Below are 23,498 nucleotides of genomic sequence, written 5' to 3'. Positions count from 1 at the left end.
TATATATATATATATATATATATATATATATATATATATATATATATATATATATATATATATATATACATATATACATATATGTATATATATATGTGTGTATGTATATACATATATATATATATATATATACATACTACTCATTATTTTGTTGGATTTATATGCTATTTATTTATTTTGGACATATAGTTTTTGGAAACTGGAAGCGTCAAACCGAAATTTCGTTGCCATAAAACAGTGATATGTTTTGTGCAATGACAATAAAGACAGTCTAAGTCTAAGTCTACTCCAGCTACGCAAGCTTTCTCCTGTAAAATTCTTTGTTTGCTACCACTGTAGGCACTTGTCCATTCCTGTTTTACCTGATAAGTTAAAACCAAGTACACTCCGAGCACTCTTTTGAAAACACAACTGGCCAACTGTCAGAGTTTTTCAGTTGATTCCCGGCTCTCTATGTCCTCTTTTGACGTAATCATTAACACACAGTAAAGCCTGTGGTGAGATCAACCTGCTTTAACACGACAGTACCATATATACGGAAAAGAGCGAGTGATGTTTTGTGGTGATGGGAATTATTAACTTTTACTACATTCGCATGACTCTCTGATATAAACCTGCAGTAGGTAGCGTGCAGCCTCCTGCTAGATAAAAGCCTCCTTGTAAGACATTGTGATTAAATAGTTTGTGTGGGTCGAAAAGCCGCTTTAGTTATTCCGACAAATGATAACAGGCACGCACGTGAGGAGGACAAACATGAGATCACATGGGGACGGTGGAACGAACCGGGATTAAGTCAAATGTTCTCCAGAAAACACTACACGCCAAATGTCATGTGATGAATGGGAAAAAGAGAAATACCAGCAGGGGCTGTGAGGCTGAGTGGTTGAGGAAATGTAGAAATCGATTTGGCTTGGCTCACAGCCTGATGGAACAGACCAAACCCAACTCCCCACGCTGCTTCACTGCATTATGATTTAATACACATCCCTCAATGTGCATTTGTATTACGTTCTCTGAGAATACTCCAACTCGTTTTAGCTTTTCAAGTGATTGACTTTCTTATTGAACTGAATGGAAATTAAATAGTATCCTGTGTAGCGGTATTAATGCACCACATGTTGGCTCCGAATGATTATCTTTTTTTTAAACTGCTGCTTGCGAAGATACACGTATCTTTGTTCTGCGAAATGCGTTTATTGAGAGTCAGTTGGTTTTATCATACTGAGCTACTTAATGTGTCTTATAGTGAAATCTGAAATGTTCCCAAAGCCAGACTACAGATCTGACTCCCACATTTGATGTCACGTCTGTTCTCGTCTGGCTGTTAAAAAACAGTTTAAGCCTGAAGTCGGCTTCGCTTTAAGGCGGAAAACCAGCAGTTCCACCTCAAGTCTCAAGTGGGTGACTGACTTCCTCGACCTTGTCTTTATGGAGGGCCATCATTTCATCTGTTTTTATCTTTACCCCTTTGGTTATAACCGAGTTCAGTGTCAAGGTTTATGTAGACATGAAACTGAAAAAAGAGAATAACACCTTCTGGGGAAGGTTTTCAGCACCAGGATGAGTTCGGAGAAATGTTCTGCTGCGCATATCTGTGTAAAGTTGTTCAACGCCAACATAAAAGGGACTGCAAGATCCAAGCGTTTTAAAAATCAAAACAAGATTGTACAATACATAACATGGGGTTTCCAATCGTAGGACTGGTTATTGCCTCTGGGCTCTCTGCTTTCTTGCCAGATTCCACACTAATGTAAGTTAGAAAAGTAGGAGTTAAACTTCAATTCATATGTCCATGACTCGTGAGTCTATTGACGGACAGGAGAGCAATTTTGGGCATCCAAAGACATACATTGTTTAATTCTAAATCTTCAAATTGAAATTCATTGTTCTGTCCAAAATGCTCAAAATAACTCAGGGAGGCTTTACATACAATGAATGTGGTTCCTGCTATCGCTGGGAAAAAGGGAAGCGAAACAGCCCATCGGCATTTGAAGAACAAAGAATACAAATGAGGTAGGTAGTAGTTTGGGCGTTTGGTGCAGGTACCAACGCAGAGATGGGTAATGAAGCTAATGAAGAGCTGAAGTTGTTTTGAAGTTGGGTGTTGGCCAGAGGGAAACAGCCTTGTCTGATTTAGCAGGAGGTGTGATAATGATCTGTTTGTGCTGTCTCCGTTTTCGTTTCACATCTCACTCTCTTCTAAATGCAATGCTTTAAAGTGAAGTTATCTTTAGAAATATACATCTGTTCAATAGAAGGCTGAATCATTTTATGTTGCATTAGTGTTCCTGAGTACAAAGTCAATATATAGACAATTTGATGATTAGAAAAGCGGTTAAAAAGCTGTTGTATTAGCAGATGCTTGTGTTTGGACGTATGGCTAATTCGCAGCATTTTCAAGGAGATTTAGCGAAGCATATTAATTAAAACCTACAAAACAAATTGGGTTTTAAAGCTTTCGCTGCTTTATTGTCCTGGTCATTATTCTTCCATGTGTTTTCATGAGCTGCTCTGTTGTGCTTTTCAATACCGCTCTAATTTGCAAAACAAGATTCTGTGAGGCAGATTATAATTTGGTAAATGGATTGTGGTCGCCACCTGTCACGCTGAATCATAAAAAACATCTGCTTAGTTTCCAAAATGCGCTGCCGGTGTAAGCAGCTTTTTAAATTTTGCTGAATATAGAGGCTTCTTTTGAAGATACAATGACAATAATGAATCTAATAACAGCTAAGTAGATGAAGTGGAGTGTTAACAAGTACAAATGAAATGAAATTGTTGATGGAAAATGTTATTGCGCCTTTGTAAATGTAATTCAAGTCTTTTGAAGGACATCATTTTGTAATGTCCTCATTGTCAGGAACTCACATTCTGAAGAGTTATATCATTCATTCTTTGCTAACCCCCGAATTCTGGTGACTGTATCTGTGTTGCGACTCACAAAATCTCATGGTGGTGTGTACATAAATGGCAAAAAATGTCCCTGTGAAGAGGTGGTCCTGCTGCAGCAAAAATCGAGCTCTTGTATACACATATACTGTCCATACTCATGCATGTGCATGTGCAACCCATCCAGTGGATTTTGTGACAGCAAATGTTGTGAATAACCTCTGAGCATATGTTCTCACTTCTGTGCAGGTAACCTTCAGATACACGAAGATCTTGAGAGATTGGTGGCCCGTTTCCTGAGAGTGGAGTCGTCGATGACGTATGGAATGGGCTTCGCCACCAACTCCATGAACATCCCAGCACTGGTGGGAAAGGTACAAGACTCGTATGTCCAGGAAGTCTTCCATTTAAACACTGCTGCAGAAAGTAATTTCATTATCCCCGCTTTTGTTCGCCTCTTGCATATGGACTAAATGAATGAATAACAGTCAACTTAACTGGGCTGCCGCCAAATCCAGGCTGTGCCACTTTAATTAAAATCCTAATGAAAGCGTACAGTAGCTGGGAGGTTGAGGCTCGGGGAGTGTGCAGCTTCTTTACGACACATAGACAAGGAAGGGCAGATTCCGTTAAGAGCACTCCTCTGGGGAATGATTAGCTGGACTTTGGCCTGCCAGCTCACCCGCCTTCCTCACACAGGCGGCCACTGGTTTCCAAGGGCAACACACAGCACGAGGAGCTGTGATTGGCCCAGACAAAGAGGACGGCCTTTTGAAGTGATGGGAGTGCGGGCGTTTATGTGGCTCAAGAGGTGAAGACGCTTCTTCACCCCGTTACTGTAACCCTGCAGGGCTCGGGGGGTGGGGTGGAGGGGGTCAGCACAGACTGCCAACTCTATCCTACAGGGACGGGCTGTGAAAGCGAAGGCAGGCAGCCACATTGGAGTGACAGCTGCTGGTGGAGCAGAGACCACCAGCTTGACCTGGGGGCGAACGCACTGTAACTGTCACTGAAACGGTGTCAACATAACATCCGTAACAGCTCATTCAGACTAATGCTCGCAGCTCCAATGTTTAATATGTAAATTCACAAAAGAGGATTTCACTCGGAATTCATTTGCATGCTGATTCTTGTTGAATATGAAGAAGTATCTCATCCAGGAATATTAGGATGCAAATATACTGTACAGCCAATTTAACTCATATTGAGCACCAAGGCATTGATGATTAAGAGGTTGACTGGCTATTTAGCCTCGTGGCACGGCTCTGATGGGAGTTATATTCAGACTTTCTGGTTATTTTGGCATGCTGTCAACCGCTAGGAATGTCTGCCGTACTATAGCAAAGCAGGCAACAGCAGTCATTAATAGACAAAAGATTAAATCCAGGAAAACCAGAAAAACACTCTCTGCTCATACACATTATTACTCACTACACCACATTTTGTTAGGAAATTACTTTTAAAAAAACAAGAGAAATCATTGATAGCAAAGTGCTCAGTGAGGCACAGAGTGGCAGTAGCTTTCTGGAACTCGCTCGCACAGAACACACAGTGGGAGTCAGGAAAAAAGGGAAATTGCATTGGATTTAGCTACACTTCCAAACTGTTGAGACCTAGGGTGAGGCTCTTCATGCTCCACCAAGAGACATGGGCTGAGGACCTTTCAGTCTGGCTGCATTGGCGCCACTGGGAATGTACGACTGGACCTAATGGATTTATCATAAGTTCATGGTTCCTCCATCACTCTAAGACAAGACCCAGACTTAGACTTAGACTTCCTTTAGAAGAAAACACTGCAGTGAGTCCATGGCAACGAAATGTCATTGTTTGGCTTCCAGATCAAATAATAATAAAATACTAATGAGTGTAAAACTATTATTACAAGTGCAAAGTAAGTGCAATTGAGTAAAGTAAAGAGTGAAACAAAAAACAGAATAACCGAATGACCAAAACGCAAACTGTACCAACAAACAAAAACGAGAGCCTAAGAGCCTCACACAGCCATGGACATATTACACTGTTCACTGTAATTATAGGCATTAATAAAATCATATTTACATTTCAGTGTATTGTAGAGTTGTATATAAATTCATTGTCATTAACGTGGTCATGCCATAAACATAATAAAAGCATTGTTAAAGTATTTTTTGCCATGTCATTTCCCCTCAATAGTTCTCTGGAACCACACCAGAATTTACTCTTCCTCACCCCATATACAAATCTTTGAGGGCCCTAGAAAATGTTAAGCCCAAAACCAATGAAAGGGGTGAGAACAAGAGCAAATCCGAGGCCAAACTGAATACATAGATTTCAGTTGTTGATTCATTTAGGGAAAAAAACGTACAAAAAGCAATGCTTTTAGAATACATCCCCCTGTGAATAATAAGAACGTAATAAAAAGAAACAAATGTAATCCTATATTGACTGAGATATTGTTCAAGATCATTCTGTTTCTGGTTATTATTTCAGGCATTTCATGCTTCTACACTCAACTTTCCGCTAAGTCTGTCTGTCTATTGCTTGCAGGGCTGTTTGATCCTGAGCGATGAACTCAATCACACTTCTCTCATCTTGGGGGCTAGATTGTCGGGAGCCACCATCCGGGTGTTCAAACACAACAGTAAGTCCGGTGGATATTTGACTAGAGCTTTCCATCAGAATGAGGCATTATTTGAGCTTAAATTTGAGTTTCTGTTCCTGTTCGTCCGCCTCTATCTCAGGAAAGACGTTATTCTCAGTGCGGTACAGGGTTAGCCTGAGGAAGCACCCACTTAATATTCTGTTTTCGGAGCAGTAAATGTAAAAGCTTTAGTAAATGTGCTCAGTTAAGAATGAGGTCTGGCTTCATCCGTCAGCAGTACAGCAGAAAAACAATTTTGTTTTAACGGGAAGAAAAATCATCCTTTTAAAAACTTGCAGTCTAGAGAGTATTCAGGATTATTAAACATGATAAAGCATTCGCTGTGTTTTCGCCGGATTCGTTTTTGCTCTTGTTGGAAAGACAAGCAATGAGGCAGGACCAGCAAATGTGTCCTGACAGGTACAAGCAGAGTCAGTTAAGGGTCTTCCAAGCAGATCCCAAAGGCCTATCCGAAGGCGAAAAGAGCCCTCAGGCACCTGCGCCACTGACCCCTCTCCTTCGTCTGTAACCTTTGAATTGTGCTCTGGCAACTCGGTCTATTATTACCCTGTTTGTTAACAGGGCTATCCCTGACAACAGAACAGTTTCATGTGGCCTGCAACCTTATACAAATGCTGGAATAACCAGTTTTTCTGGTCTTTAGCAGCCCTGTTTGTCAAGCAGGAATGTCGCGCTTTTGAGCAATAAATTCTGGTCTCAGTCTTGGTCATTTTAATGCCTAGGTGTGGCTTTTGAAGGGAAACCTCTTTGGTAAATAGTTGAGCTCAAAACACAAATGTATTTAAGCTTAAAGCTAGATTAGGGTTGGTTCAAGCCTTACATTGATCTGCTATATCGGCCCTCCTTTCTTACTTGTGCTGTTCAAGACCCATATTTTTCTGTCCTCTCCGTGTCTCTTTCGATGTAGTGGGCCCAATAAAATTGCAGATTTATTTATTTTACTATTTTTCTGGGATGGCATTCAGGTCTGTTATAAGAGCTTTTACTGTTACAGGATTATCATAAAGTCCCAAAATGCACTGCAACAATCAAAGGACCTAAAATAGTTTGTATATCTAATTTAAACAGACCAGTTTCAGATAGTTAAGTACTGCCCATATTAAATTATTTTTGGCTCTCCACTTTGTATTTTTTAAGGATTCTCAGCTGGTGGCTATTCTAAAATAAAAGCGTAACGAACTCAAATTTTGGAAAGTGGAAGTTAGGTCAAGTTTTTGTTTAGCCTTTGCAACTGTAAACAACTGGGAAACATGTGAGGGATTAACTTCTGTCCAGTGACTGCTTCCAAATTTGTTCCAAAAACATTACCCTGACTTAACAATGAACAAAAAATCTCGGTCTGAAATGTGGAAGCCTGGAGGTGTTTGTTCTGACACCACAAAATGTATTAGTAAAGGTGAAAGAAGATGATTCGTAGGCTGTTTTTTTAAAACCAAATCACACTCGCGCACTCAAAGCCCCGGTGACAGAAGACTTCACTGTCCCATATAGAGCGCCAATGATGAGCCAAGACAAATATTGTGCGAGCAAAACATAAAAACATGTCTCTTGCTGTTGTGAACAATGGGGTTATAGTCTCACACACTGCTGTAGTGTCACTCAATGAGCTGCTCACTTTTGTCAGGTGCATCATGAATGAGAACTTTGTCACCACGCTCCTGTCCCTCACCAACATTCTTTTAGTTTCACGTGCCACTGAAGACGCCCCCAGTGTCCTCTGCTCGAGAGGATCAGAGACTCCACGCCTGAGGCCCTCCAAGCATTTTCAAACAATGTGTGCAGTTTGTCTTGAACAGATACAGTTGGCAACAGTCCATAATGCCCCAAACAATTTAGTCCACAAAGACCTGAATCAATGAGGATGAGGTTTATTTGCGGCATTCAATCATGAATACACTGAGCAACACTGAAGTTTTTCTTTGCTTTTTCAATAAAAAATAATAAATAAATGCAACACTGTATGAGAAGGAGACACACAAGTCCTTCACCCTGGTACACATAACTCAATGAAATGAATTATAAATAATTATAATGACCTATTAATTACAATAGACCAAATGGAACCAGTAGTCAAAACTCGATACATAAGAGAAAAAAGACAATAAAGAGTTGAAGAAGTCAATAAAGCATGGAGACACATGGGGAGTGTGAGGGATTACAGCCCAGCTGTGTTGTAATCTGCGTGAAACGTGGGCTGCTATATCACGTGAGGGCAATATAAGGTGAAAGGTGCGGCAGACCAACTCAGAAACTCAGTGTTCAGATTGTTCAAACTGATTGGAATGAAGGAATTTAAAAATGTTGTCAGTTCTGACAAAAAATGACAAGTTTTTCCGATGAATGTCAGATCCGTCTTTGCTTTGGCATCTTATTTTGAGGGCCAATTGTATGACTGGCCCATGGTTTTACTGGGAGAGGTTTACTTATTCAAAATAAAATGTAGACACAGGTTGAGTTATTCAATCTGAACACTGCTTTAGGGGCTCGTAAACACACACAAACACCCACACAGTTGCGAGATAGCCAGTGTAAATAGGTGGACTGTGTACATTTGCTGTGGAGTTGCACACCCACCATGTAAGATAAGTCTGGTATTTTTATTATTCATTTTCTTCTTAATGTTTAAGAAAGTGGTTTGCACTTTTTGGATGAAGAATTGTGTCAGTGATGTGCACCGACGTGGCAGAGGTCAGTACCGGTACTTTTGAAGCCATTTCCTGACGTGTCTGTTTTACTAGTACGAACCCTTTTAAGCATTGTGACCTCATCCTTTTCATTACACCACATTTGGCCTTATGTTCCCCTGAGACTTGGCAGCTCTGATTTGTCACCTTCTGGGACCTCTTCTTGGAATATCAGATGATATACCCTCACCGATTACCCAGAGCAACAAAGTTGTGCTGCTGAAAGTGTATTATTAGTATGTGAGAGTGAAGTGAAGAGTGAAGCAAAGCCACATACTCTGGAATCCCAGAACAAAGTGATGCTACTTTTCATTTCTGCACTCCCAGGTACCCTTTTTGTTCCAGCCAAAATGATAGACTTGAAGTTATTGTACCATGGCATGGTACAGTCTGGGTGGATGTTGGCTTGTTTAACTTTTTTTTTTTTTTTTTTTATAGAATCCCCGCTGGTATGGAACACTAATATATCTCAATCTCAGCATATCACACAGATTTGGGGCTTAAACGGTCACGTTGAGTTCACTCTGAGAAGGCACCGTGGAGTACATTATTCAACACTGCCACCTGCTGGTAGATCTTAAAACAGTGGCATGAAACCATTATTTAAATTTTAAAAAATAAGAATAAAAATAATCCTAATGTACACACGTTGTTCCTGTTCTGTTCTGGTTTTGACTAGAATCTGTTGCTGAGTTTAAATGTAACAAATAATTTCAGTCCTGTTTGTGTGTTTCAGACATGCACAGTTTGGAGAAGATGCTCCGAGATGCCGTGTGTTCAGGCCAGCCACGGACCCACAGACCCTGGAAGAAGATCCTCATCATGGTGGAAGGCATCTACAGGTCAGTCGCTGTTGTTTAGCACATAAACAATACATGCTTTAAAAGGTAACAGAGCAATAAATAAAATGGAATCCTATGAGACTACTCTGCGCTAACATCATGTTACTGCACTTAATATAGATGTGTGTGCATGTGGAATGGACACAGGCCATACTTCTGCACTTATGTACCACTTTTCTTTAAATAATAGAAAGCGAAAGAAAGAGAAAACCTCAAACCGCACTCAGAAATGTGTAAGAAAAAGGTGTTCAGTATGGAAGCAATAGAAAGTTGCTCAGATGACAACACAGATAAATCCACTGTCTCTATAAGTCTAGGTGTAATGGGATCATGTTGGCCTGTTACACAGCTTTAAAATGCATCATAGCTGCTTTGTTTTCTTTGTGATGGTGGTAGTAATTACGGCGTTCCACTTTAGTATACGATTGCGCGCGTGTGTGTGTTCATTTTACAAAGAAAAAGAAGTGGTGTGTGTCTCTCCTGGCAGTCAGCGATCACAAGTCTTCCTGACCGGCTCCATCTGCTCATTAGCTCTAAATCAAGGCCAAATGGAGCCACGGAGATTGTCTCGGCTCCAAAAATGTATCACAGCCATCGCACTGACTCTACTTAAATATCATTTTTGCCTGGGGATATGTTGCTTGTCTGACATTGGGTCATTGAGGAAGGTATATATACAGTATATACAATCCAGGAATAGCATCAGAGGAATCATTTGAAGAGCTATAAAATGGATGAAACTGTAAATTCTTTTTTTTTGCCACCTTTAAGTCTTTTAATGCCACGTTCTTCAAAGAAGCTCACTAGTGGCGGTCTTAAAATATTTGTTTTATCAGCTGCAAGCTGGCTATTTAATGTATTTTTAGCTTTACTAGTATGGATTTTTAAGTGATATCATTTTTTTTCCCTCCACATAAATTCACGTTTTGTATTTTGACACTTCGAGTGAAATATGTGACGATGACCAAGCAAGGTTCAGGTAGCATCCTTAGCAATAATAAACATGTTTTATTGACTTTTTGCTTTGCAGGAAGGGACATTTTTCATCATCAACTGTCCTCATCTGTCCTAGTTTGTGATTCAGTTTGGTAAATCCTTCTGGCTCTTTTGTCCAGGAGAGATCAAAGACGCTCCTAACTGTTTTGTTCACATTAAATCACGACTAATATAGCAACTGTCACTGGACCGAAATGGGACGCAAATCTCCTCACACAGAATCGTCACAGCATAGAACACTGGCTGGCGACGTCATTGACGGTATTAAGTTTCTTCCTGCACTTGGAGATAATTCTTTATCCACTGCCGCTCCGTTGACATCAAACACTTTGGCTTAAGAATAAGCTAGATTTAGCTTCACTCCGGCCAAGCCTTTGAGGTCTACACTAGTCCTTGTAAACCCCTGTCACATGTTGTCGGGGACGAGAGCTTTCTCTACTCAGTCTGACACAAGTTTAATGAAAGGCAGAGCTGGTGGAATTGTATTTGAGATGGAATTCCAAATGAATATTGCCTGTCCGTGTTGAGACATTTTGTTATTTATCTGCAGCATGGAGGGCTCTGTGGTCCGGCTCCCTGAGATCATTGCTCTGAAAAAGAAGTATAAAGCGTACCTGTACCTGGATGAGGCTCACAGCATCGGCGCGGTGGGGCCGACGGGCCGCGGTGTGACTGAGCTGTTCGCCGTCAATCCGGCAGACATCGACGTGATGATGGGAACCTTCACAAAGAGCTTTGGGGCTGCTGGAGGCTACATCGCAGGCAAAAAGGTTCCTGTCAATCTTCTGTTCATTCCCCTCCTATTTCTCCAAACGTTTTTAAATATTCTCTGACAGTCGTTTGGCCGTGGCTTATAAAAATTAATCAGCATTCTGACAAACCCATTTTCCTTCAAAAAAGCAGATGAAGGTCAGAAAAAATTATACAAACTTGAGAGAAGGAGACATCCCTCTCTGTTACTGTGCAATCCAATTGTTGAATTTGTAGAATATGAGGCGATTTCAGATGACCTGAATCGTGAGAGACCCTAGTAAAAACTTGTTGTTCACATGTTGTGAAAATGAATTGAGATATCTTATGCAGTGCACCATCACATTCTCACTCCTATGGTGTCACATTTAAGAGGACTTTTGTGTCTCATGTTGATGCTGAAGTCAACCTTTTGCGTTTCTTATTCAAGCATAGGTGTTTCAATAGAGTCAAGTCGGCACCGTGACTGATACTGAAATTATTTCAGGTGCTTTGTATACTTGATACCTCTAGTTTGACAAAACAAGCAACCACCAGCTCTCTATTGCATGACAAACTATTATTAAGGTTAGTTTTGAAAGGAAATATGAGTGTGGTTCCAAACATGTTTGAGGGAAGATGACTGAATTGAACGGAAAAAGTGTTTTGGCAACACTTTTTATCAGGCATAAATGTAATTTCTGCTTGAACTAACGTTCAGATAGGCTATTTACAGATAAATGTGTTATTGGTGGTTGTTTTAACTGCTGAAAAAATAGTTTGTAAACTCGTGTTTGGGTCATAGCTATTGTTCCTATTGCTAAAGTAGACATTAACATCATGGTCACCACCACAGTCTTTGGGCCGAACGACGTATTTTACATGAAATCATGGGAAAGCTGAAGGTTTTTAACTTTCCTCCCAAGAGTCCTCTCCCCCATTGGACAACCATTATACGCAAAACAAGTTTTCTTGATCATACAGCTGTCCCTCCTAAACTTAATAGTGTAGCAACGTGTAACCTCAGCTATAATCATTGCTGGAGTCTTCTTTCTAATGGTTCAAAAGATTTCAGATATGACGTATGGCTTGTCAGCAGTCAGTTTTGGACAGCGGTCAGTCAGCCATCCTTCCCTTACTTGTGATATGGTCTAAAGGATCTGCCCTCTGTCTTATTGGAGTTGGATTGTGATGTTGTTCTTGGAGATATAATAGTGATTTGACCTGTTGCATCTAGTGGACGGCAAACCTTTGACTTGCGAGCTGCATTTCAACATCACTTGTGCTTGGTTTCAGGAAAACCATGGGTGCGGTCCTGATACTTCCTAAATCTGTGCGCCACACTGCGCCACTCAAAATATCCAGTACTTCTATTTTACCTCAGACACTTAGGACACGAAGTCAATTCACAGTCGAGCGGATCACTCAGGCATAAAAGAAAAAGTAAAACACTTTGCAGACTTCGAGACACATCCCATTTTTGTTGGCATGACGCCATAAAAGGCAGCGTTGATACCGAGCCCTCAGGTGAAAGATGGGAAGAAAACTGTAGGAAAGTGTTCACGTAAAGATAGTCCGACTGTCCAAATAAGCACTGGCTGGTGTTGAACCTTTTCTGTTCAGTCACCACCAGACTGTGGTCATTGACACAGTAAGATGCCGCTACTAGTGTGATCAGATGAAACAAGGAGATATTTTTTCCTGCAAAGAGACTTTAGTTTGTCTGGTTAAATTATTTTTCTGCCTCATTCAGCTGCCGGAAATAAGAGTAGCGTGCCTGTGTTGAAGTTGTACTTGAACTCAGGTGACCCTGCCTGTGATGGGACATGATGTCATCACCATGGAGGCACTCTGACGGTCCGGCTTAGCTTCACTAGTATCGGCGTATACGTCGGTTCAGGTTTCTCTGTAATTACGCGACACACTCGGCTGCCAGCCGCCAGTCACATATCAGAATTTGTTGCGGAACTTTCATCTCTACATCCACCTCCTGAATATGAAAACCCCTCATTGAAAACATTCTCCATTCATCATACTTCCCTGTCACTGCTAAAACCAAATCTGGCAGCCATTCTCAATCCTCTCTGCTCATTTGGCTCCATAACAGAGAGAAACACACCATAAAAAGTATTCCAAACACTGATTTACTCAGGTCTGTGTTTTAAGCGAGCCTTCTCTGTCAAAACCAACTCTCCAAAACACCTCACGTGTCCAACAAATGCTCCGGCTGCAGCTAATTCCTTCTTAACTCCATTAAAAAGAACATTTTAGTACATAACCACACCAGTTCTGTGGCACTTGATTAGAAAGAAACGGAGGAAACGGCCATGCTTTTTGAATTAGGTATTCCAAGAGGGGACCCTTCCTGTCCTCGCCCCAGCTCTGCCTTAATAAGAAGGTGAAGCTGGCGGTGGGCCAGCCCCTTCTTGTGGCAGTCGTCGGAACTGCGCTCCAGATTTCACAGGATGGCCTTTAACAAGCATGATAATGTTTGAAGTACCAACACTCTGCCGGGTTGGACAGCTGGCTGTCGTAAACTTGTGGAGGAAACACGCAGGATAAGAGAGCGTAAGCCCTTAGATTCGAGGTATTTGTTGTTGTGGTGTACTCCCCCGAATCTTACATTCATGGCTTTGCATTGACCGACGAAAGATCTTGCAGATGTGTTCTGGAAAACAGTCCTCGCCGTTTAATGAGAGAACCAAAAATAAAGTCACCAGTAAATTGACTGAACACACCTTCTAATTCACTTTTTTTTTTTTCCGTTCCATTGCTGCGCCGTGCGCGAAGCAACACTGCGGCTACCATGCGGCGGAGGAAACACTCTGAGCTGTCGCTCCAAACCCCAGATTTAAGATGGATTTCGGACATGTTCCCTTAAATGGTTTGTCTTGGTCGTACCGAAATCCTGTGGTGAAAATCCCCTGGCTTAAATGAAAACAGATGTCAACTTGTGTCAGGATTCTTATCCTGTATTTAAGCACCCACCCCCGTCCACAAACTTCCTTCCCCGGCTTTGTACGAGGAAGCCACAGTCATCACCCAGTGGGACGGACGACAGGAGAGTGAGTGGTGGCCAGAAACATCTCCTGCCTCATGTCATCACCTTGCTGGCTGAACGCTGAAACATCCTGTCACAGCTTTGTGTCGCGCCACTGAGTTATTTGGGTTTATTTAATGCCTCTAACCGCTTTGAATATGAACACCGAGGAGCATGTGTTGTGGATTTGTTCGGTAGCAGTTAAAGCCCCTATATAAGTGCATTTTTACTGGTGCTGATACATTTCTTACACACTTTGGTCAACCGCAGTTTATTTAAATAAATGTTTTAGTCGACTTGCTGCCAGAGTCTGTAGACGCGGGGTCAACCTTCTTCAGTAAAGAATCACTCCCTCTCATATTCAGACTTACAGTTGCGCCCCAGAAAAGGTCAACGTTCTGTACTTTCAGGATTAGTTGGCTGTCTATTTTCTCAGCTTCTGGTGTTTAAAATACCCCCCTGACATTTGGGAATAGGAACCATGACAGTCCTCAATCTGGCTCATTTCAGCCTCACTTCCTGCACGGATTAGCGCGGCCGAGCACAGAGCAGAGGATCCATTTCACAGTCCATTCCAAAGCAGTGAGACTGACAGTGAACTGACTGAAGCCTTTTTAATTGATTCTCTGTTGTCGGTGCACAAGTTAGCACCTCTACTCTGGAAAAAAAAATCAAGTCTGAGCTTTATTTTTGTCTCGCAGGAGTTGGTAGACTATCTGCGCAGCCATTCTCACAGCGCCGTCTACTCCTCAGCCATGTCTCCCCCAGTCGTCGAGCAGATCATTCGTGCGATGAAGTGCATCATGGGAGAAGATGGAACCAAAGAAGGTGAATATCTGAGACACTTCTCACAATCCCTGAGCTGCGGATCCCTGTCTTGCCTTGTGCTAAATAAAGAATGACATTCGTATTTTAAGCACTAACATTCTAGACTATTTTAAGCACAAACTAGACTTTGATTTTATTGTTGTTTTTCTGAAGAACACTCAAGTATTCTTATTGATATTCTTAAAAACACTATGGGAAAAGATGTCAAGTGGCCATTTGATCTATATTCCTTCTCTCGCACATGGACCCGCTGTCGTCCAAACTATAGTCTGGATTCAGAACAGACCATTCCCATTCAGTCATCACCAGACTGTGCTGTAGTGACAGGGAGATTGTGAGACACGGTGCTCTGGTGCTGTGGAGGAGTGTCATGATGAGATGTCTCACGCAGACGGATTACTGTTCCCTTCAAGGCCCCACAGAGTATCATGCAATGTTACAATCCTCATGTGATCTAGACATGTCGAGACCGTTCCGTGTCTGTTGTTGGCCGGTGCCAGCCGTCGCGGTCTTTTTGCTTTTTTGTATGCCACTTAGTCGTCTGTCCAGTGAGATACTGGGAGAAACTATCTCTTGGTTGGCCTGGTAATGACTTGGTGATTCTGGGGAGAGGAATGTCTGGGCCTGGATCTATGGATCATAAACGTATGACATGACTTGCTACATGACTATTTTAACATCTGCTCTAAATGTAACTTAAAAGGAGATGTTATCAACAGCAGAGTGGCCAATAATGCTTTCTTCATGCCAACATTTGTTGACTCCAACAACCCACAGACACTGTCAGGAACATGCTTTCGAATAATCTCAGAGAATAACCGAAGAGGCCCAACAACATGCATAACATTGTCACCTCAAATGCCCTTAAGAACAGTGCAATGACGGAGGAGGCACTCTGAAAGGTGCATGTTTGGATTGGGGAGGAAGTCAGCAGTTTTCCACAAATTTAGAAATAGAAAGCGTTGTCCTCTCTCTTTATTTAACGTCAGTGTATCAAATATTAAAACCTCGGCTGAATGAAAATGAGCCAAGATGGAGATGGAAAGGGCAAACACCCTGTTCCAGGAGAGAAATAAATGGCAACCACTCATTCATGTACTATCACAGAACATTTAGGGTCAAAATATCATCATCAGGTCATATACAAGTAACATCGGAAATATGACCTACTTGACCTACGTCCACCCGTAGTTACGACCACAGCCAGCAGGTGCTTTTTTTTTTTTTTTTTTTCAGTGTTTGGCACTGCAGCATGTAGCAGCCCGACCTCGCATACCACAGTTACGGCGATAAACAGCTTGGTATATAATAGTATTCAATGGAAAAAGTTGCTTAAAAACGCAACATATATATAAAACCCTCGTGTCGGCCATTTTGAATGGCGTTCGACTTACATCCAATCTGACTTACGACCGGTTGGTTGGAATCGATCCCGGTCTTAAGCCCGATGTTACTTGTATGTATTTGTGCATTTTACAACAATTTCAAGAAAAATTATTTTGATTTTTGTCTGTACTTTTTTTAACTTCATTCCTTAAGTTTTTTTTCATCCGATGTCTTCTCATTTTTGCTCTTCTCTTATCTTATGCAAAACTTGATCTCAACATTTTAGCGGATCATAAGTGTGTCTTCATGATTCCCCCTTCTGAAGAGGAACTGTCTGAGTGCCCTCTGCTGAAAAATCTGATCTTCCTCATAAAGCCTTTATAGCATTTACATAACTTTTATGGAAACAGAGCAAAGCAGATCCAGAGAATGGTACCGATGTTGGCGTTAGGAGTCGGCCCAGGGCTGCAGGGGAAGACGAACAGCTGCTCGCGCTGGAAATATGGTAGCAATTACAGGGGTCTGCAGTGGTGGAGAGAGGAGGGGGCGCCGAGTCCCAGAGCACACGTGAAGCTAACATGGAGGAAATCATTTACATGTGTGCTTTTAAGGGACCCGGTACCTCTGAAAAGTTTCTACTTTAATGGCATCAGACACCGAGGCAGGGAAGTAGTCATTTCCAGACGAGTCACAGCGAGAGTGGAGGAATTCTCCTGCTGTCATGACGACGGTGGATGTTGAGCAAGGGACGGGTCAGAGTTGAATCTCACCCTGTCATGCTCTCTCATTGGGGCTGGTGATGGCAGTTCGTATGTCGCCACTGAATTTGAATCTTGACTCGCCGTCGTGTTGTGAGTCCTGCGCAACCGATCCTGGTTTGGCATGACTCGACTGCTGTTTGTTCATGTGCTAGAGATTAGCTTGTGTTTTTGATGCTCTAATGTGACACTGGTTTGGGTTTGAAGTCAAAAAAACATCCTGTCACATTTTTTCTGTGAAGCAGTAACGTGTTGTAAGACAGTGTGAGGAGTTCTGTCGGCCCACGTCGAGCGGCGTCTTGAAACCAGATGGCGAGTTAACGTACTCGCTCCAGCACAGGATCTCTCAGTGTAACGTCAAGGTGACAGATGAGCCGCTTAGAACCAACCCAAATAGTCAAATGGATGGCCAGAGGGTGAAGATAAAACAATAATTCCACTCCAACAACAAGCAACCGTGCCTTATGTCACCACTAGAGGGAAGACTGGACAATGGGTACTGAACAAACAAAACCACGTGTTTTGAAAATATTGTCATTGGATTGTAGCAAGCAGATTTTGATGTCCATGTCACCCCTGACTTGTTCCAGTCAAAATAGCCAACTGACCATTCTCTCCTGCTTTGCCCCGTTTTCATTCACTGTGATAAAAATGTCTATTTGAGTCCGTAGTATAGCGTCACAGAAGAAAAACAGCGGGTTGAGTTGAAGTACGTTGGGGCAACTCTGGGTTTGGATCGGGCGCCGGTCCTTCTCTTGTGGAGTTCTGTGGGTTTCCTCTGAGCACTCTGGTTTCCTCCCAGCGTCTGAGGTGAATTGATGACTTTAAATCGTCTGAAGAGACACGGAGTGGATCTCTGTTCTCACCGTATGTTCTGTCCTCTGTATGGGTCCCCTGCCCCTCACCTCTTGTAACTGGGTTTGCCTTAAGACCCCGACGCCCTATTTGTGGTTGAAAACTAATAAACGCAAACCACATAAGCTGACCAGACAGGTGTACACCATTTGGCCCACCAGTGCCCCCTAATGGTCAAATGAGTCCAATGAGATTCATTTTAAATGTGTATAAATTGTTGGACTTAAGTATGTTAAAATTTAATGAATGGATTCCCCCAAAAAATGGAGGCCAATGATGTAGATTAATCGCAAATGAAGTTTATTTCGGAGGAAGCTGCGCCAATTTTCACCAGGTTTACTACATTATGCAATATGATTCAACAAAAATATTCATGAAGGAGGCGAAATAAGATTGTGCTGACTACTTTGAGAACTTTCTGGATGGAAACACAAAAAAGGTTCACTAGATTATTATATATATTTTATATTTTATATTATAAATATGATATTATATGATATGATATTATGTAGTATATATGATATTATTTATTTATTTATTAATGTTATTTCATATAATATAATAATTTAATATATAATATATTTTTATTTATAAATTATTATTTATTATATTATTTATTATTTAAATTTTGGTGTTTTATATTTAATTTTTCTAAATAAATAGTGGGTTTTCACTTATTTTGAGTATTGACTGCTGATTTTATCCTAATCTTTTTAGCATGTATATTTGTATTTATTTGTGTGTGTGTATATATATGTATATATATATATATATTTGTGTGTATATATATAATATATAAAAACAAATATATTATACATATTTTATGTATATATATATATATATATATATATATATATATATATATATATATATATATATATATATATTTTATGATGAAAATCTTTTGAATATTGAATATTTAAACGCAATTAATTTGTTTATTTTTTAACGGCATCCATCGTCTAGTTATTGTTATTATCATTTCCTTCCCCTCGCTGTGTTTAAGGAAGGCGAAACTAGGGCAGATTGATGTTTTATACTTTCTCACACATGCCTCATCTGGACAGGGCCCAAATGCACTTAGAATGTAATGTCTCAATAAACTGCAGAGAAACCGCGGCTCCATCGAAACCATCTCCCCCCCCCACCGTCCTCCTCAGACGCCCCATTTTCCTCTTAAATGTAGAATGTCACACTCTTAAGCAAACTGCTGGCGACGGCAGCGGGAGGAAGCTGACAGACAGCAGCATCGACACATTCGCACCTCCTCATATGTGTCTGGCAGCAGGTTTTTGACCTCCCTGACCCCTTTTTTTTTCCTTTGCAGAGAGGAACAATTTTGCAAAATGGGGCCTGCGCTTCTTGGCAGATGCCCGAGTGTTATGTGTTTTTCCCCCGCCGCGCTCTCTCTCTCTCTCTCTCTGCTGAGATAAGGGGATTTAAAGTGCTCTCTTACATCCCTTTGAAAGAACTGCCAATCTGTTCCCAGGTAATCAGAGGGAAACAGAGCTGTGTTCCAAGGTTGAGCCCAGCCAAAGCAGCGCTGCAGCGGCAGAAGGCTGGCGCTGCACGGCCGGTGTCCCCTTTACCTGCAATACATGTGACACCCAAACACCATCAGTATGCACCGAGCTGCTTTCTATTTTGCGGAGCTTGGCGCGGCTGAAGTGTGCGCGTCCTCCGCCGCGCCGACAAAACTGAACCATCTGCTGCTGCAGCTGTGACCACCATCAAGTTCATAGGGGAGCCAGGAAGGGCCCAGATGGAGGAGCAGGAGGAGACGGTTGTGAGCTGCGGAAACCTCACCGACAGGTGACGTCCATCCCCAAACTGCAGCCTCACGCCCGCGTGTTCCTTTCAGGTATCCGAAGGATCCGGCAGCTGGCGGAGAACACCCGCTACTTCAGGGCCAGACTGAAGGAGATGGGCTTCATCATCTACGGCAACGATGACTCACCGGTGGTTCCCATTCTCCTCTACATGCCCGGCAAAGTTGTGTAAGTCTCAACCCACCTCTTGTTTTTTCCCCCCCTCGTATGAAGGCGACTCATTTCCAGGCAGTAAATATTAACATCTCCCGGCTTGTTGTCACAAGACATTTCCACGCGTCGGGTCAACATGTCTCATCGCTTTGAAACGCTGCCATATTACACAATCCAAAGTTTCCATGAATCAGTGGTGAAGACTGTGTCTGTGCAGGCCGACACATCAGGTTTCTATTATTCTCCATTATACATAACAACCGGCGCTTTAGCCACTCAGGTAAAATCAATCGCTTACAGAGTGTCTTTTGATGCACGGCGGAGCTTCAGCGCTGGCCAGTGTGTGGCCCCGGAGCTGCACAGTACCTCTCTCATGCACTTGTTTTCATGTTTACCTCCTCTCAGGATGCGTTTTTTCACCTCAGTTCGACCTCTTACCTCTTTATTTAGCAAAGTAATGGAACATGTTTTGAGGTCGTTGAGGTTGGATGAAGCAAATTTTGCCCCGAAATCCGTAATTCAGATTCATACTTTTCAAGAAAAATAAATATTGAGGGGTTTAAGCCTCTCCCAGATGCCGGGGGTGAGAGGCTGGTGGCACCTGAGACAGGCCCCAGTCCTCACATGTTTGGACAAGATCCCACTGGAGACTGTGTTGTTGAACTGTGGGATGCAACCAGAGTTCATAATGTGTTATTCTTTCTGACCATTTTACATAAGGAATTATTTTACTAGTCTTTGAGCAGTAAGATTTGATTTATATACTGTAAGTATATAAAACAGTAGGCCTGTTTGTAATGTGTATTTTATCATATGTACACAGTGCTGCTTCTCATATTTTTTTACTTAAATTAATTTCTCCTCAACAATTTTTTGCGAAACTTTTCGTATTTATGTATTTCTTTTTTTCAACTTTTATATATATACATATATATCTATATATATATGAATTTATTATTAAATGTATGTCTATTATATTTTAGTTTTCTGTATTTCTAATACATAGTGGGTTTTTACTTATTCTGAGTATTGACTGCTGATTTTTTATCAATCTTTTTAGTATGTATATTTGTATTTATTTGGACTGTATGAAAATTGTTTTGATGTTGTTATTATTATTATTATTTATTTTATGTATTTATTTTTTACATCAAAACATTTCAGCATTTTAATGTATTTTTATGTATCTTTGACATTCGCTCAGTGAAAACCTTGCACTCGTGGTTGTATTTGGCTGCACTTCAGATGAGATAACATATATTTACTGTAAATAAACTACTTATTTCTGTGTCTACCTTCAACATATTAGTCATGTAGTATACATTATGAAGTACTGTGAAGCATCTTGTTAAGCCTATATTTCAGGTAACAATCTAGATAACAACAACAAGAAAATGATCGGATTTCTGCCCCTTCTTTTTCAGGGCGTTTGCACGAGAAATGCTCGCAAGGAAAATCGGAGTGGTGGTGGTCGGCTTCCCAGCGACTCCCATCACAGAGGCCCGAGCTCGATTCTGCCTGTCGGCCGCACACACCAGAGCCATGCTGAACCAGGTATCTGAACGCAAAAATCCGCCCCTCAGAGAAGCAGCGAGCCGAACAATAGGTCTTTGTCCTCAGGTGCTGCACCATCTGAACGAGGTGGGAGACACTCTGGGCCTCAAGTTCTCACGGCGGAAATATTCCCCGCGGCCTGACCTCTACGACGAGACAGACTTCGAACTGGACAGCTGATACGACCTTTGACCTCTTGGCGCGACTGTGTCAAAACTGCAAATGGACACAGCAGCACACAGCGGAGGAACCGGCCAAGTGTTTGGCAGCTGCTTTTTATATTTTATAAGAGATGTTAAAGGGCAGAAGATGAGCGTGAGAAGGACACCTCAGTTTTTACTTTTATTTATCAGTGCCTCTATTTTATACACCGCCTCCCCCAAAAAAAAGAATCCGAAATTCATACAGCTACTCAAGCTTGTTTTTAATTCTTCGCCTTGTAAAATTCACGTATCAGAAACAGAACTTTCATCACAGTTTGTCAACAATGAGTGCACATCAAGAACACTTGAAAGACAGTTTGTTCAATAAATGTGTTTGGAATAATTATTTATTGAAATGGTCTATTCTGGAATGTGTTTTTGATCTGTGTGTTCTCTATGTTTTTCCGTACAAAGCTCTTGTTCTTGCTCTTTTTACTCCAGCTCTGCTGAGGTCCTACTCATTTCTTGAGGTCTGAACCCTGCAGCTTATACGACACAGCTCGTAACTGGATTTGACAATAAAGTTACCTAACCTAATTTCAGGCTAAAGAGTGTCATGCTGCCAAAATATTGAACCCTGTCACATCAAACCGACGCGAGGAGCTCATGATTCAAGTTCAGAACAACTTTGTTTCATGAATTTCATGCTGGATCCCGTTTTCAAAACTACTTTAGAAGTGATCCTCGTGCATTTTTAAGGCAGGTGCACCACTGACTTTTCTACGGTGCAGACCGCACCACTGCACCTGCGGATTACGTATGAACAATATCTATTTTTCTTCTTAAATTTAGTAGGTGCGGCAAATATTCCTGTGCAGTCTACAGTCAGGAATTTACGGTGTACTTAAATGTTTTATGTATGTTAAATGATTTTTCTTTCTAATTTGTTCATTTCAATGATAGTTTTTCCTATACTTTTATGTACTTTACTTTTTTGATAAAATCTTTTTTTTTCTTAAAATTATTACGTCCTTGTTTGGTCCTTTTTGATTCCATTTTCTTTCTCTTTTTATTATTATTATTGTAGATACAAACAATGACATAGCTGATAGATAAAACAAGATTGACGCGTAACATTTCAGTCGTATATGGAGGAAAATGACTCCATTCCAAAAGGAAAGGAAAATGATTCCAAAGATTTTCATCATAAATTTCATACTCACAAATATTTTCAATGAGCTTTCTACATCCGTAGCTCAGTGGTACAAAACAATTTCTTTACCTCAGGAATTTATCTTGTATTCTAAAATGTTTTTATAGTATTATAATAGTTTGTCATGTTAAATATTGTCAACTATTTTCAGAATGTGGTCACACATCCTGTGGAACAGGGAGGAGGGAAAAATAACACTACGGTGGTATCAATGGCTTGCTACCTTGAAAACACATAGTGACAACACATCACAGGGGGCGCACCAGCCCAGTCCTTAGACAGCAGAGTCAGCAGTCTGACACCTCCTCTGAATGTTGGAAGTATCCGTAACACAACCAAAAAAGATAAATCCAGCAGGAACCCGAGAAAATGTGAAAATATTGATCCAAAAACAGAAAAAGATAAGGGTCGTCTTCTGATCTGTGATACATCCTAACCTCGGTGTTCCATAAACGCTGTGATCAAACAGCGAAGGTCTTCTTCGGCTCAATAGCTGATGAGTCAAACGTAAATATCCCGGGGCGGTAAATGTGTCTGTGAAATCTAACCCATGCTTGCCGCTGCTATACGACCCAGATGTATACAAGTTGGAATGTGCGCCACAGTTGGAGACACATTATCCAGTTAGATCTTTGGAGTTTGTGTTTGTTGCTCATCAAGTGCAGCGTTTCCGAGGCTCACGCGATAAACGCCGTGGCCGCGTTGTTTACACGGAGGGAACAGAAGACACACAAACGCAGTCACGTCCTGGGGGCAAACAAGTGTGGACGCGATCCGATCTGACGCATTGTGAAAACACATTTATCATCCATCTATAATCCTTCCTGTGTTAATCAAATGATTACCCCATACCAGGAGAATTCGGAGTTCAGCGCTAATTGGCGGGTTAGGTTTCTGTTGGCTCAGGTGCTGCATAGTCTGCATAGTTACCTTCACAGCTCGTACACTGTGTGCGCGCCTGTGACGGAGAGCAGCAGGTCTTTTTAACATCAACAATTAAGCGGTTAGGACTTTGTGG

At 41.4% G+C, this 23,498-nt stretch overlaps 1 protein-coding gene across 2 annotated transcripts in view; it reads left to right on the top strand.

The window, feature by feature from the left end:
• Nucleotides 1-22,208, top strand: part of sptlc3 (serine palmitoyltransferase, long chain base subunit 3) — a 32,889-nt gene extending 10,681 nt beyond the window's left edge. The window contains exons 4-11 of one of the 2 annotated variants that reach the window (XM_053875884.1): nt 3,139-3,263; nt 5,416-5,509; nt 8,951-9,056; nt 10,603-10,822; nt 14,523-14,649; nt 19,450-19,585; nt 20,995-21,124; nt 21,191-22,208. In XM_053875884.1, the coding sequence (XP_053731859.1) occupies nt 3,139-3,263; nt 5,416-5,509; nt 8,951-9,056; nt 10,603-10,822; nt 14,523-14,649; nt 19,450-19,585; nt 20,995-21,124; nt 21,191-21,304 (1,052 nt within the window). In that variant the 3' untranslated portion in view covers nt 21,305-22,208. The remainder of the gene's footprint in view (nt 1-3,138; nt 3,264-5,415; nt 5,510-8,950; nt 9,057-10,602; nt 10,823-14,522; nt 14,650-19,449; nt 19,586-20,994; nt 21,125-21,190) is intronic. The other variant, XM_053875883.1, reaches the window with a different exon arrangement.
• Nucleotides 22,209-23,498: the final 1,290 nt, after the last annotated feature.

The sequence above is a fragment of the Synchiropus splendidus genome, chromosome 9 (genome assembly GCF_027744825.2).
Source record: "Synchiropus splendidus isolate RoL2022-P1 chromosome 9, RoL_Sspl_1.0, whole genome shotgun sequence".
In the NCBI taxonomy this organism is placed as follows: Eukaryota; Metazoa; Chordata; class Actinopteri; order Syngnathiformes; family Callionymidae; genus Synchiropus; species Synchiropus splendidus.
The sequence above is the reverse complement of the archived record's forward strand: the minus strand, read 5'-3'. Positions and strand labels throughout refer to the sequence as shown.